This window comes from Phyllobates terribilis, unplaced genomic scaffold, assembly GCF_046119375.1.
Source record: "Phyllobates terribilis strain yellow unplaced genomic scaffold, ASM4611937v1 Scaffold_9__5_contigs__length_417890890, whole genome shotgun sequence".
In the NCBI taxonomy this organism is placed as follows: Eukaryota; Metazoa; Chordata; class Amphibia; order Anura; family Dendrobatidae; genus Phyllobates; species Phyllobates terribilis.
This window is the reverse complement of record NW_027362769.1, coordinates 187099819-187115154: the sequence shown is the minus strand read 5'-3', so window position 1 is coordinate 187115154 and position 15336 is coordinate 187099819. Positions and strand designations below refer to the sequence as shown.

At 49.0% G+C, this 15336-nt stretch overlaps 1 protein-coding gene across 2 annotated transcripts in view; it reads right to left on the bottom strand.

Moving 5' to 3' along the window:
* Positions 1 to 2347: 2347 nt before the first annotated feature.
* SLC49A4 (solute carrier family 49 member 4) overlaps positions 2348 to 15336 on the bottom strand; it is a 55138-nt gene continuing 42149 nt past the window's right edge. The window contains exons 8-9 of one of the 2 annotated variants that reach the window (XM_073647517.1): positions 12799 to 12981; positions 2348 to 5492 (exon numbers count right to left, since the gene is read on the bottom strand). In XM_073647517.1, the coding sequence (XP_073503618.1) occupies positions 5377 to 5492; positions 12799 to 12981 (299 nt within the window). In that variant the 3' untranslated portion in view covers positions 2348 to 5376. The other variant, XM_073647518.1, reaches the window with a different exon arrangement.

The following is a 15336-nucleotide window of genomic DNA, read 5'->3' as shown; positions in this document are numbered from 1 at the left end:
TCGCTTGTCAACCCGCATGCGGAAATGCAAGTGAAGAACGCTTCACATCCGCATGTCCCTGGCAGGAAAAACACATGTACAATCCGCATGTACAATCCGCATGTACAATCCGCATGTGTTTTTTTTTTCAGCCAGGGAGATGCAGAAATGATCAGGAAAAAATCCGGAGCATTTCTGCATCGTGGGCACATAATGAGTGCCCCTTGGTCCTTAGGCTACGTGGGTGAGGAGGGGAGAGAAAGGCGATTCCGGCAGCTAAATGTGAAAGGGTTCTTTACAGTCAGAGCAGTTGGACTGTGGATGCCGACCACAAGAGGTAGTAATGGCCGACACTGACAGCTGTATACAAGGGCCAGATGATTCCTCGATACACAACATTGTGCGTTATAGTTAAATTAGTGACAAAATGTACAATTGGGGGAGGAAAGTTGAGCCTGATGGGCCTAGGTCTTCAACCTATATAACTATAAACTTGCACTTAAAAGGAAAAAACTGTTCCCCAACAATTTAATAATGAAACTTAATATGCATGTACTTTACCTTCTTAGAAGCAATGGCTCCAGCACATCAAAGATTTTTCTTAGTTGTTCAGTTCTCCAAACTCAGCCATAGCACATCTTACTACTCTCACCTGCATGGTCCCAGAGACATTCACTATGGCACAACTTGTGTCATAACTAGTCGACACAATGACCATTATTCATTCTGCAGTTTAGGTTTTCCATGTGGAGGAGACCACCCTGGTGAAAGGTAGAAAACTGGTAGAGGATTCTAGCACCAGGTTGATGTAATTCATAGTTTTGTCTTCGTTACTATCAGATTCTAGACCATTTCGGTTTTCCATCCAGGTGAAAAAAACACTAAATTGAATCACTAATAGTCAAGCAATAGAATCTCTTCTTGGTTTCTGGAATGAAGACCATTAAAATTTTCACTATGACACCATTTAATGCTTGTTATAGTGGTACATGCCTCACCAAGACCACCAGCGTCTGGTTCTCTGGAGGGACGCATGCCTTCTATCCAGTATCCTCTCTGGGTGTAATCACTGACTAACAGCAGTTTGGGAGATGAAAATCACTAATATTCAAGCAATACCATATATTCTTCTGTGGCTGCAGGTAGGTCATAGCTTGTCAACACATTGACAACTAGCCATTCTGCAGTTTACTTAGATTTTCAACGAGACAAACTTGGTAAAAGGTTAGAAAACTTGTAGACATATTCAACACTCAGTCAACGTAATTAATCTTATTATTAGGAAGTCTCAGTCCTTAAACAAGACCAGTGTCAGCTTCACCATAAGGCAAGCATGGCATACTGTTAAAGAGTCACCAGTCTGTATTTACGACAGCAGTGGCCAGCCACAGAATATTTTTCTAAGTATAAAATCAAAAGTGCCGCTAGTGTCTTAAACACCCCCTTAAATTTCTTCCAAAGGTCAGGACCAAGCTTCCAGGTTATGGATCCCAGGGCACTGCTGCACGAGCTCTTTTTCTGTTTGGTAACACTCAGTAATTAATAAATCAGCACCGAGTTAGTGCAAAGCGCGAGATCTCACCTTCACAATGAAAGTCAACCAAAAAGGGGTGAGCGATCCCGCTCTGCATGACACCTTATAACCTGGGAGATCGGGCCAGATTTTACTGAAAGGTAAGTATCCTTTAGGGATACTTCTGCCCAATTTCAACCAGTTCTATTTAGAGTAAAGGCCCAGTCTGCGGATGCCCACATTTCTTAAAAAGTGCAGGCACATACAGATAAGCGCTCTAAGTGGCTTGGCCTGTAATCATATAGAATAAGACTTACCAATTAAGATGCTAAGGAACTCTGTAAGACTCGAGCAATACTAGATTTTCTTTCATGATCTTTAGAGGCTTCATGGTCAAACACCGTAGTTTCCATTGCACAGAGACCGTCACTATGACACTGGGTATGTCAGAGCGGTTTACAATTCTCCATTTCTAAGCCATTTTGGTTTTCTCACACGAGAAAGAACCTGGAGAAAAGGTAGGAAAACTGGAAGAAGTGTCCAACACCAGGTTGCTGGAATTGTTTAACCTCGTTAGTATAGTGCCAAGTATCCCTTCCCATAACACACAAGACCACATCTGCAGCCCCCTAGGGATACATTACACATGAGTCTGGTCTCATGCTCAATAAACTAACCTATCAAGCAATACCATATCACTGATATTGCTTAATCCTCGGTAATAAGGTGGTAAGTATACCTGCCCATGACCAGCGTCCGCTTCCTGATGTGTTCAGGGGTCCGGTCCCTGAGAATCCTGCTTAGAAGACTAAAAGGTAATCACTAGTATCAAAGACAAGAAAACATTCAGAAAAGTTATTTATTTAAAACTTTTATTTCACATTACAATGAAAATTCTTTATAAAAAAGGCATTACCTGACAGTACTAGCAGTGAGCAGGTTAATAATTCATGATAGACATTAAACAACTTTATTCCAGATCACATTATATACAAAATTAGAGAACAAGATAATCAACACAAAACAAAACGGGAACTTTTTCGTATTCCCACCTCCCAGAATATTAGCAGCATGGAGTAAAGTACAAGAGAAAAATAATGCCACAAAGTCGCCGCTCCCCCTATAATCCTGAATATCTGAGGCCACGAGGAAACGGCACACTGACAGTGTTGGGATCAGTAAACCTTCATCAAAGACAAATCATGTATAAAAAGGTCTTAATTGTGGATATTACCATGGAGTGAAGTGCTGTACCGTCTCACATCGACCACTTCCCAGATAAGCAGATTATCTGCTGTGGCGAGTGCAGGCTTCACCAGACATTTTCTAGGAGATTGATCTTACTACGGTCATCTAGACGTACCTTCAGGAGTAAGCCTATGTACACGGGTTGTTGTTTTTTACATGGATTTTAAAGTAACATTCATATGCAATGGAAATTAAAGGGTTTCACCATTTTGTGCACTGAACATTGGGTCTAATCCATTACACTAGTGTGTACACCTGACCTAGGGTGAATTCACACATGCAGGTTTGTTGCAGAAGTTTCTGTGATTAAACGTCTTTTCCACTAACCTGAATGCGGTTGTTTCTGCAGTAAACATGAATTTTGACAAACGCACTCAGAGCAGTGCAAGTCACAGGAATCTACACAATGCTACCATGTGTAAAGTAACCCATAGAGTCCTCACTGTCCTGCGCCAAATGAGCCTCCATGTCTGAGCACACGACGCACCATACCGCCTTTCACACTAGAGCCGGGATCAATGGTTCAGGGCCACATTGGGTCACACTTCAGATTACATATACGAGGATCGCCATACATGTGGCGTGCCGTGGCCAAGGGCTATTTCACATGCGGTGGGTGGCGTGGCATGACGTGGCTACGCTTTGCTGAACAAATAGTTTAGTTTTAAATCCAAATACTGGTGGCTGAATCTAAACTCCAGATGGCGCCTCAGTATTATTGACAGCTTCTCTTAACAGATCAGGATTGAAAGTTCTCAGACGTCGTAGATTTTAGAAAACGACTACAACTACCTCCAGATAAAGCTGCTATACGGACAAGAGATTCAATGTACGATCTCCCCCGAACTGATCCCAGCCGGTCTTTACACTGACATTTCTAGATAATGATCTCGCAGAGCAATAACACAAAGCAAGACATGATGGGTAAGAAGTGAGCACTCTTACATCTTCCCTCTAAAGGGACATCATGGATGGAAAAGGATGTCGTGCTGCGATGACAACTCTGCTGTCATTAGTAGTAAAGTGGTGAAAGCTCACGAAACGCGCTCGCTGCCAGCGCTCATCATCTCCCCTCTCCACTACGACTATTGGATACATATATTCCCTTTCTACAGTGACGGCGACAGATAAATTAATTCTAGCAAAAGATATACTCAACAAACACCAGCACAGTCCAGTAACAAAAAAAGCCAACAGCGAACATCCTTAAAGAGCACCTGGCGTTTGCCAGAAATAGGAGTTTTTACCTGGTGTAAATGCTGCAGTCCTAATTCTGGGGTCAGTTTTGTATTTGTCCCTGCGTCTCTCCATTCTTGAGATCTGGTTCTTTCTTCGCTGTATGTAAACCTAGTTTGTCAGCCAAGGGGGTGTGGTCTTATACTCTTCTCCAGGAGCACAGCCCCATGGCTCGCAATGCTAGATTTACATACAGGGAAGAGGTGAACAACTCAGCAATGGAGAAGCACAAAAACAAATATGTCAGATCCAGGAGAGCAGCAGCCTTTTCATCAGATACAGAGATATATCTATATCTAAGCTCAGGTGACATCAGAAGGTCTCTGCTGTAGAAGAAAAAAAAGTAATGGGCACCTGGGAAGCGCCAGAGTCCCAATAGGAGGCAACCCGGCGCCAGAGTCCCAATAGGAGGCAACCCGGCGCCAGAGTCCCAATAGGAGGCAACCCGGCGCCAGAGTCCCAATAGGAGGCAACCCGGCGCCAGAGTCCCAATAGGAGGCAACCCGGCGCCAGAGTCCCAATAGGAGGCAACCCGGCGCCAGAGTCCCAATAGGAGGCAACCCGGCGCCAGAGTCCTAATAGGAGGCAACCCGGCGCCAGAGTCCTAATAGGAGGCAACCCGGCGCCAGTCTAGATGCAGAACTAACAATAAAACAATGAGTAAACCAGATGGACATGTGTCCAGATATACAAAAAATACTGACAATATTAATGACAGAGAAGCAACATTGTAGGTGGCAAATAAAGCTTAATCATTGTAAATTGAATGCTCTGCAGGGATTTCTCAACATTTTCAATATCTCTGCTTGCTGCTAGGAGGAAAAAAAAAAAAAGCTGAAAATGGAGCATTTACTCTCATCTTGAGAACTGCAGCCATCGCTGTAGGGTCTGGCTACAATGTTCTGTTTCACAAGGCTTTAACGGTATATTCAATATCATGATATGGTAAGGCCACCTAATTGGAGATCTTACAAGTTTGGGGGATAGAGTTCCTCAGATATTCGGACACAGAGGTGGGCAAGTCCTCGGCTCCTGGGTGTTGATATGGTATCATTGACGCTGACCATTTGTATCAGACGTTGCCCACATCTCCCCATCGTGTAAGGTGTCAGCAGATTGTGAAGCTTCCATGTGACAAACGGTGATTAGACTCCACGTATTCATGGTGAGCATTAATCCTTCACCTCCATTAATATCCCTCGAAGGCAGCGAGAGCAGACGACGTCCCTGGTAATTGATGCTCCTCACTTTCCAGGATCAGGAGTAAAATACACACGCGGGACCTTTTATTTAGTTGTTAATATCAGACCGCTGGTCTCGCGTCGCTCGTCTTCCTCCAGTCTATTGTGCAATACCAGACAATTGTGCCGTGAGCGGAGTGTGCGGCCCGGTTGGGGCTATTACACAGATATAAAGACATCAAGATAGAGTCTATCATAGGATTCCCTGAAGCACACAATAAAGAGCAGGCTGAGAAAGCTGGATCCCGTCAGGCACCAGTTCAGCCACGACAAGTCTGGAAATGAAAAAACAACATTGAATAATCCCGACATTCAGATCGTGTACTTCTGCTGAGACAGTTTATCACTGGACTCCCTGGAGCAGATAACAAACACGAGGCCGAGGAGACAAGACCCCGAGAGGCACCAGCTCGACCAGGACACTGCTGTGTGAATACAAAAAGCAAGAGAACATCACAGCGACCGTCACCAAACACTCAGGACATAGAAGTCTATAAAACACATGCACTCATGACCAGAAATAAGCAGCGCTGCCACAATCAGTCAGCGCTGCCACAATCAGTCAGCTCACATTCAGGAACGTGCAAGATGCTGCACAACGGAAGGAAAACTGCAGGGCAACTCCGAAGGTAAAGCCCTCACCACAAGCGGCACAAGCCAAACAGCGTCCAAGCCGAGAGACCGCTGGCACAAGCCAAACAGCGTCCGAGCCGAGAGACCGCTGGCACAAGCCAAACAGCGTCCGAGCCGAGAGACCGCTGGCACAAGCCAAACAGCGTCCGAGCCGAGAGACCGCTGGCACAAGCCAAACAGCGTCCGAGCCGAGAGACCGCTGGCACAAGCCAAACAGCGTCCGAGCCGAGAGACCGCTGGCACAAGCCAAACAGCGTCCGAGCCGAGAGACCGCTGGCACAAGCCAAACAGCGTCCGAGCCGAGAGACCGCTGGCACAAGCCAAACAGCGTCCGAGCCGAGAGACCACGGCACAAGCCAAACAGCGTCCGAGCCGAGAGACCGCTGGCACAAGCCAAACAGCGTCCGAGCCGAGAGACCGCTGGCACAAGCCAAACAGCGTCCGAGCCGAGAGACCGCTGGCACAAGCCAAACAGCGTCCGAGCCGAGAGACCGCGGCACAAGCCAAACAGCGTCCGAGCCGAGAGACCGCGGCACAAGCCAAACAGCGTCCGAGCCGAGAGACCGCTGGCACAAGCCAAACAGCGTCCGAGCCGAGAGACCGCTGGCACAAGCCAAACAGCGTCCAAGTCGAGAGACCGCTGGCACAAGCCAAACAGCGTCCAAGCCGAGAGACCGCTGGCACAAGCCAAACAGCGTCCAAGCCGAGAGACCGCTGGCACAAGCCAAACAGCGTCCGAGCCGAGAGACCGCTGGCACAAGCCAAACAGCGTCCAAGCCGAGAGACCGCTGGCACAAGCCAAACAGCGTCCAAGCCGAGAGACCGCGGCACAAGCCAAACAGCGTCCAAGCCGAGAGACCGCGGCACAAGCCAAACAGCGTCCAAGCCGAGAGACCGCGGCACAAGCCAAACAGCGTCCAAGCCGAGAGACCGCGGCACAAGCCAAACAGCGTCCAAGCCGAGAGACCGCGGCACAAGCCAAACAGCGTCCAAGCCGAGAGACCGCGGCACAAGCCAAACAGCGTCCAAGCCGAGAGACCGCGGCACAAGCCAAACAGCGTCCAAGCCGAGAGACCGCGGCACAAGCCAAACAGCGTCCAAGCCGAGAGACCGCGGCACAAGCCAAACAGCGTCCAAGCCGAGAGACCGCGGCACAAGCCAAACAGCGTCCAAGCCGAGAGACCGCGGCACAAGCCAAACAGCGTCCAAGCCGAGAGACCGCGGCACAAGCCAAACAGCGTCCAAGCCGAGAGACCGCGGCACAAGCCAAACAGCGTCCAAGCCGAGAGACCGCGGCACAAGCCAAACAGCGTCCAAGCCGAGAGACCGCGGCACAAGCCAAACAGCGTCCAAGCCGAGAGACCGCGGCACAAGCCAAACAGCGTCCAAGCCGAGAGACCGCGGCACAAGCCAAACAGCGTCCGAGCCGAGAGACCGCGGCACAAGGCAGATCACCATGGGACCAAGAGCTGGCGAGCTTACTAATGCTGGCCATACAAACTACCAGGACTCGCAACATATATAGCTAGTGAAATACACCCAGTATTCTACTGCAGAGCTGCACTCACTGTCTACATACATTACTGATCCTGAGTTATGGCCTGTATTATACTCCAGAGCTGCGCTCACTATTCTGCTGGTGCAGTCACTGTGTACATACATTACATTACTGATCCTGAGTTACATCCTGTATTATACTCCTGAGCTGCACTCACTATTCTGCTGGTGCAGTCACTGTGTACATACATTACATTACTGATCCTGAGTTACATCCTGTATTATACTCCAGAGCTGCACTTACTATTCTGCTGGTGCAGTCACTGTGTACATACATTACATTACTGATCCTGAGTTACATCCTGTATTATACTTCAGAGCTGCACTCACTATTCTGCTGGTGCAGTCACTGTGTACATACATTACATTACTGATCCTGAGTTACATCCTGTATTATACTCTAGAGCTGCACTCACTATTCTGCTGGTGCAGTCACTGTGTACATACATTACATTACTGATCCTGAGTTACATCCTGTATTATACTCCAGAGCTGCACTCACTATTCTGCTGGTGCAGTCACTGTGTACATACATTACATTACTGATCCTGAGTTACCTCCTGTATTATACTCCAGAGCTGCACTCACTATTCTGCTGTTTCAATTAAAAATCAGCAAGCATATGGCAAAACAATTTCCTATAACAGCTTAGCCAAGCTCCTATAAAGCCTGCAGAATAGTGAGTGCAGCTCGGGAGTATAATACAGGAGGTAACTCAGGATCAGTAATGTATGTACACATTGACTGCACCAGCAGAATAGTGAGTGCAGCTCTGGAGTATAATACAGGGTGTAACTCAGGATCAGTAATGTAATGTATGTACACAGTGACTGCACCAGCAGAATAGTGAGTGCAGCTCTGGAGTATAACAGGACCAGTAAAACGTAATGCATTTAGAAAGTGATTCATTATACACATTAACTCTACATGTAAGTTGCAACATGGCGGTCGGAGGACGACGTACATTTTAAGTGCTCCTCGGTGAGCATATATTTTATTAAAGAGGTTGTCCACTACTATTAACAATGCCCCCATCAATTTAAATTTTGTAAACAAGTCTTTTTGTAAGTACCTTGCGTGGTCTTCATTGCCTGTGAGTGGCGCTATCACTGGCCGCTCACCAGGCATCACGTGACCCCCTGATTGATGGGGAGTGTGTGGGGTCACCCCACGTGTCACAGTCCAGCATCCACTGAGCGCTTTCCCTCTACTCAGCTTTCGTTGGGAAACCGTGCGCTGTGCTGGGCTGTGACACGCGGGGTAACCACACACACCACCCATCAATCAGGGGTCACCCCCGGCTCCAGCCGGAACGTGCTGTGACATCAGAGCCGCCTGCAGCCGGGGTCACAGCACTATTGTTGACCGCTCACAGGCAATAAAGACCATGCAAGGTAATTACAAAAAGATAAAATTTAAATCGATGGGGGCATTAATAGTAGTGGACAACTTCTAAGAACTCGCCACACGCTCCCACTAAAAAAAAAAAAGCAGCTCCAACTGAGGGAGTGGAACTAAACGACGTCAAAGAGAAACGATCGGCAGCAGCAGTGAACTGATCATTGTGCCCCCCATACAGGATGATATAAATGCATGTGCAGCATCATACAGAACTACCCCCTGTGCCATCTATAGTGATACCCCCCATATCGGCAGCGAGTACTCCAATATGTATGTTGCCTCCCTGTTTCTCTGCTCTCCGTCCAGCATCCCTCGTGTGAAGATGCGATTCTTCTCCCATCTCGCTGGCCTGCCCTCCTTTATTATCAAAGGACATTGCATCTGCTGTACAAGTGCAGATCTTGGGGTCTGAGCGCTGGGACCTGCACAGAACGGGCACTATACCTCCCTTAGGATGGAGCGGCAGTGCACATGTCCAATTGCTGCTCTAATCCTCTATGGGGCTGCTGGAAAAAAGCCGAGCACAGAGCACGGCAGCTCCACAGGGAGCGAATGGCGCAGTGACAAGCCCCTCTATACTAAAAGGGGGTAAGAAGTGACCCGCTCCGCTATCTCAGGAGGTAAATGCACCAAATGGAAGACACAAAGCTATAAAAAAGGTAGTAAATGCAGATCTCGTGCTTTTTTTATCTCATGATATTGTTATGCAAGATTGCAATATCTGGATGCTGCAGAAATGCAAAAACAGAAAGTGTTAACTGCACCTTCAGAACAGCAGCTCTGGAGATAAATGGAGGCTACAAATCTAATGTCCAACCCATGTCTGTCATCTGGAGGAACAAAGATTCTTCATTCCTGGGAGAGATCAACGTCACCACAAAGTCGTGTGTAATTGCATATAATCGGATGCCTGGATGCATTTATGGTGACGTGTCCTTTGTGTACAGCAGGAAAGAACATTGGACATTTCCATCCATAGTTGTCCCGATGCTACACAGCCTTGTCCCCCCCCCCCCGGCATACAATTTCTCGGACACAGGGACATTACTGCATATTTGAGCCGCTCTCTTTTTCCATTGATGCTGTGGCCTCTATCAATCCCTCAATGGCACAGTCTTCTCCTCCGGTGGAATGACTGCCTGGAAGATGACGGATAGACCACGCCGGGGAATTGCAATGCTTGAGCTGCTCCTGATGGAGACATTTATCAGCCTGAATGCCGCACTTGGATTTATAACTGGATATTGCCCTCCTTCAGAATTTAATTCCTGAAGGCTGAAAAGGAGAAAATGGTCTTTTTTTTTTCTGCTCAATCTTTAAAATGACAAACGCTGTACGCAGAACTGGAGACAACTGGGCAGCGGCAACCCGAAGAAAGGAGAGACCGCGATGCAGCAAGAGCGGGCGACCGCAGGCCAGGAGCCACATCTATATCGTCAGAGGACCATACACAGCGCGATACAGGTTACAGGGACGGTAAAATGAATGGGGTCATTCAAAACCGCAACTCGTCTCAGAAAAACACAAGCCCTCGTGCAGCGATGTTGACGGAAAAATAAAAGTTTTGTTATTGCGCTTTCGTCTTTTCCTCTCCTTCTTCCAAGAACCAAAAGACTGACCGCGGAAGTAAGGGGTTAATGTGGAAGCTCGTTGCCCATACTGCACATTTCCACGGTCATCTGTATTTGGAAAGAAATACTAGATTTTACATTTTATGATTTTTTTAGCGCAGCATGCATTGACTGGGGGGTGAAGTTCAGCCAAGTGATGGCCGAAACATTAATTGACATTATACATATTGTCCCAACGTCTCCTCCTCGTCTGCGGATTATTCAGTGCTGCTCATTCTGCTGCCTTAAATCATTTGTGGGTAATTATATATTTTATGATGACATTAAAATGAGTCATGGATGGGAGCGGACCGGTGTCCTTTCCAAATCTCCAGCACAAAAAGCAGCTGAAACATTTGTGTGCGCAGAACGTGGCGCGCGCTCAGAATGGATTTCCTACCCGGCGAGATCAATACGCGAAGCAGAACTTTTACCTGGAATTAGAGACAAAATGTCAGGCGTCCCAAAATGTCAGCACGCAATTATCCGCTGCATCCGGAGCTGCGCTCTGACCTTACAACCGCGGCAATCGTGGCGACTGATTAATGGGGACCGCAGCAATAGGACGGCGTGATTCCGATTACCGGAGCAAGACCAAAAGGGCTACGGGAAAAAGGTGCAGCCCGATCCATTAATATGGATGGAGAATGGAGAGGATGTTCTTGGGGCTTGTATGTAGACACCACGGAAAAAAAAAAAAAACGCTCCAGTGACGAGCGCTGCAGGCCAGCTATGAAATGCTACATACAAGCCCCGATCCACCGAACGATCATCAGCAGCAGAATTGTGGCATAAAATAGTTTGAAATATTGGGAAATTGTGAATTTGGCGTTTTTATGGCGAAACTGGTTGGCATTGGCATTTTTTTTTTTTTAAATCGGGTGGGGCTTGGTGCGGAGGAGGCATGGCTGAAGACAGCCGGAAAATTCATCATAACTTACGCCATGAAACAGGTGTAAAATAGCTACAGTAATGTACTGCAGTCACCGGCGCACAAGAGCTGAGACCGCCGCTTCTTACCCCAGTGCCCTCCTCATCGAGGCTAGTGTGCACAATGCCCAGCTTCATGAATCAGAGCTGAGCGGTAAAGTGCAATTACATGTGTCCATCTAGACAAAAACCTGGAAGTAGCCAGGACCCGAAGTAAAATCCTTCATTCTTTACACTGCAGGCTGCATGAAGAGCACAGGAAAAATATGCAAAGCGCTTTTATTATGAAGTGACCAATTTCATTTTTTTTTTTATTGATTTTTAGAATAAGAATTTAAAATAAATTGTAACAGGTACCCTAATAAAGCATTCACAGGAGCGGGCAGCGGCCTTAATTTACAGTCCATGTTACAGGGCGGTTTCCTACCGGAGCGCCGGACCTCAGCGAGGAGAAGCAAGTCGGCACATTATCCTCTGACGCAAGGCCCTATCGGCTAGAGTGTAAGCCACAATACAGCGGAGGTCCGGGGACCTCATCTCCTGGGGGCACTGGCTGGATACTTCCAGCTCCAGGGTCGAGTTGTGGTTTTTGTGGAGACTGTACACAGGATAATAGCGAGATACACCTCTGATTACCAAGGAGAAAACAAACACGATGCGCAGCTATGGCGGTCGGCCATTCAAACTCTTGTTATGACGGCTCAGATGCTGAACAGAGGCAGAGGCCTTCGGCGAGGGCAGGAGGGGCGCTGCCGGCCTTCGGCGAGGGCAGGAGGGGCGCTGCCGGCCTTCGGCGAGGGCAGGAGGGGCGCTGCCGGCCTTCGGCGAGGGCAGGAGGGGCGCTGCCGGCCTTCGGCGAGGGCAGGAGGGGCGCTGCCGGCCTTCGGCGAGGGCAGGAGGGGCGCTGCCGGCCTTCGGCGAGGGCAGGAGGGGCGCTGCCGGCCTTCGGCGAGGGCAGGAGGGGCGCTGCCGGCCTTCGGCGAGGGCAGGAGGGGCGCTGCCGGCCTTCGGCGAGGGCAGGAGGGGCGCTGCCGGCCTTCGGCGAGGGCAGGAGGGGCGCTGCTGGCCTTCGGCGAGGGCAGGAGGGGCGCTGCCGGCCTTCGGCGAGGGCAGGAGGGGCGCTGCCGGCCTCAACCATGCAAGAGCTAGACCCAGTCATCATCAAGTCCCCGAATAGCAGTCCTCATAAACCCTTGTTCAAATGTACGCCAACATTTATTTACAGGTGCAGTTCTCCACAAATTCTAAAACTGGTCATTCTAGAACGCACAAAAAAAAATATTATTGTATGTCGGTGCATAACCCCTTTAAGGACGCCATCCGGACACACACACACACACACACACACACACACACACACACACACACACTGGAGTAACCCACCCACAGTCCTTGAACTCTACGTTTCTGTATCAAGCACTGAATGTGATCTTCTGTATCGTCCACTTACCTGTGTGATAAAAAGTTAAAAACACCAGCAAAAGTCCGGTGAAGATATTACTCAGGAAGGTGACAAAGCCGCAGGTGATCCCCTCCGGGACAGGGTAGACCGTCTCCACAAACGTCTCGAAGAAGATTGGCACCGTGCCGTTGAGGAAGACACCAATCAGGATACATGAGGTATACAGGGTCGCTGCGTCACAAAACACAAAGTCACTCAGCAAAGTTTCAACGTTCACATGGGCGATGTACAGGTTTAGCTTTAATTAAACATCTGCAACTTTCATTAGCACGAGGGTTACACAAACTGTGCCGCCATAATATTAAATGCCGGACTCCGCAGAAACAACCATTGTTCTTTTTGGCTTCTTCTCTAGAGACCCCACATTAGTTATAGCAAAAAAAACAACAGAAGGGATCTTGTGCAATCGCAGTTAAATGAGTTTCTCAGGACTAATGTCATCAATATCAGATCAGTGGGGGTCCAACAGCCAGCGCCCCCACAATCCGAGGTGCAGCGGCCGTTCTTGGCTTCTGCAGGTCAGCTCCTGTAAGGGTGCAGAGCTGCAGTACCCAGAACGGCCACTACAGTGTACAGCGCTGTGCTGCTAGGTCACCGATGTAATGTCCATCTGCGCAGGAGCGGAAAACAGGTGACCGGCGGGGGTGCCAGCTGTCAGGCCCCTACAGAGCAGATATTTTTCACCTATCCTAAAGGATAAGACATCAACAAATAAACCCCAGAAAACCTCTTTAAAATCTTTGTGCTAAAGTGACATATAACACCAAAGTGGAATGAAAGCTTCCTGCAACGTGGTCGGAGGTCGGCTGCTGCAGTCACAGGTCTCCATGTTTCCTGTACTAAGGACATTGTGACATAGATCAGAGTTCAGCTAAAAGATTTGCAGGACGCTGGTCCAGCGTTCATGTCAGTAGCCACCGATCGAGAGTCCCGAGACCCTCCGCCTACTCCCGGCATTTCACAGCCTCTTCCCATTAATAGGTGAAGTGTGACATGCGCATGACGTCACACGTTGGCCCTGCTAGTCTGGAGTAGTGCCGGGGAGTCCGGCAGGTGGTGCCGAAGTCAGCACGACTCTGGTTGTCGCCGAGGATTTGTCACCTGTTCAACAGTGCCCAGTTTTTGCACCGCTTCCCTGAGTTTTGTGTTTTTTGTTTTTTTAAATCCACCATGTTTTTAGAGATACGCACCTTTTGTTTAGTGCCAATTTTTATGGTCTTTACCAAGGGGGCATTGCTCAGGTTAATTGTAAAGAGCAGCCTGAAGACACATCCCCAGAGAATCCTGCGAGACACGCCCAATTGGTAAAGATTATGAAAATGATAATGTTGCGCATCTCTGGAACCGAACGGCGGATTTACCAAAATTTAAAACTGAAAACTCAGGGAAGCAGCGGCTCGCCGTCCGTGGGCTGGCCCCCTACAGGAGGGCTCGCCGTCCGTGGGCTGGCCCCCTACAGGAGGGCTCGCCGTCCGTGGGCTGGCCCCCTACAGGAGGGCTCGCCGTCCGTGGGCTGGCCCCCTACAGGAGGGCTCGCCGTCCGTGGGCTGGCCCCCTACAGGAGGGCTCGCCGTCCGTGGGCTGGCCCCCTACAGGAGGGCTCGCCGTCCGTGGGCTGGCCCCCTACAGGAGGGCTCGCCGTCCATGGGCTGGCCCCCTACAGAGGCTCACCGTCGGTGGCCGGGGACCCAGGATCCCGCTAGGAGCGTCTGTAGTAACAAGTACAATATCTGGATGTAAGAAAGGTTTCATCTGCAGCCGCTTTCTCCTGATGCGACCAACGCCAACAATATCTGCAGACATTTACAACACTTGGCTCAGTTTCCTGACGGCGAGCCGCAGCGCACCTCTAAACGTCTGCACGTCCTTTATATCTTCATGTAATGGAGAGGAACGGCTAGAACGCTCCAGTCAGGCAGATTTACGAGTCATTAGTCAGATGCGAGGACGAGCTCCGCCGCCAACTGCGCAATTCAGTGCGGTCAGGAAAAGCGCCGACCTCAAACACAAAACATCTGACGCAAAAGGTAACGACCCTGCAGATACGAAGCTCCGCGCCAAGACACCGAGAAACTCCTGCGCTCATCACAGCCGCCTCCAGAGCCGCCATGAACTGATGTCTATGCTATGAAGAAACGTGACATTATGCAAAAAAAAGATATTCCATTATTTTTAGGGGACGTTCCAGAAAACGAGCCGCCAGCAAGGGCACGGATCAGACCCTCGGCAGGGCCGCGCACAGGAGATGGAAGCGGACTGACGACCCAGTAAGAAATCTCATTTAAATGAGTAATTATTCTGTAACCATCGACCTTCTGCAGAAGGTTAAACATTTCATTACGTGCGAGCAGGAGACGAGGATCTTCCGAGAAAAAGTGTCAGATGAAGAAACAATCAGACAAACAAGTTAATTAGACGGTAAAAGGCAGGAGTCGCCACGTGGTGCATGCACCCTGCCCACGGCCCGCAAACGAGGCACAAGGCGATCAGATGACCGGCAACATTGTACAGCTGCCCACAAGTGGC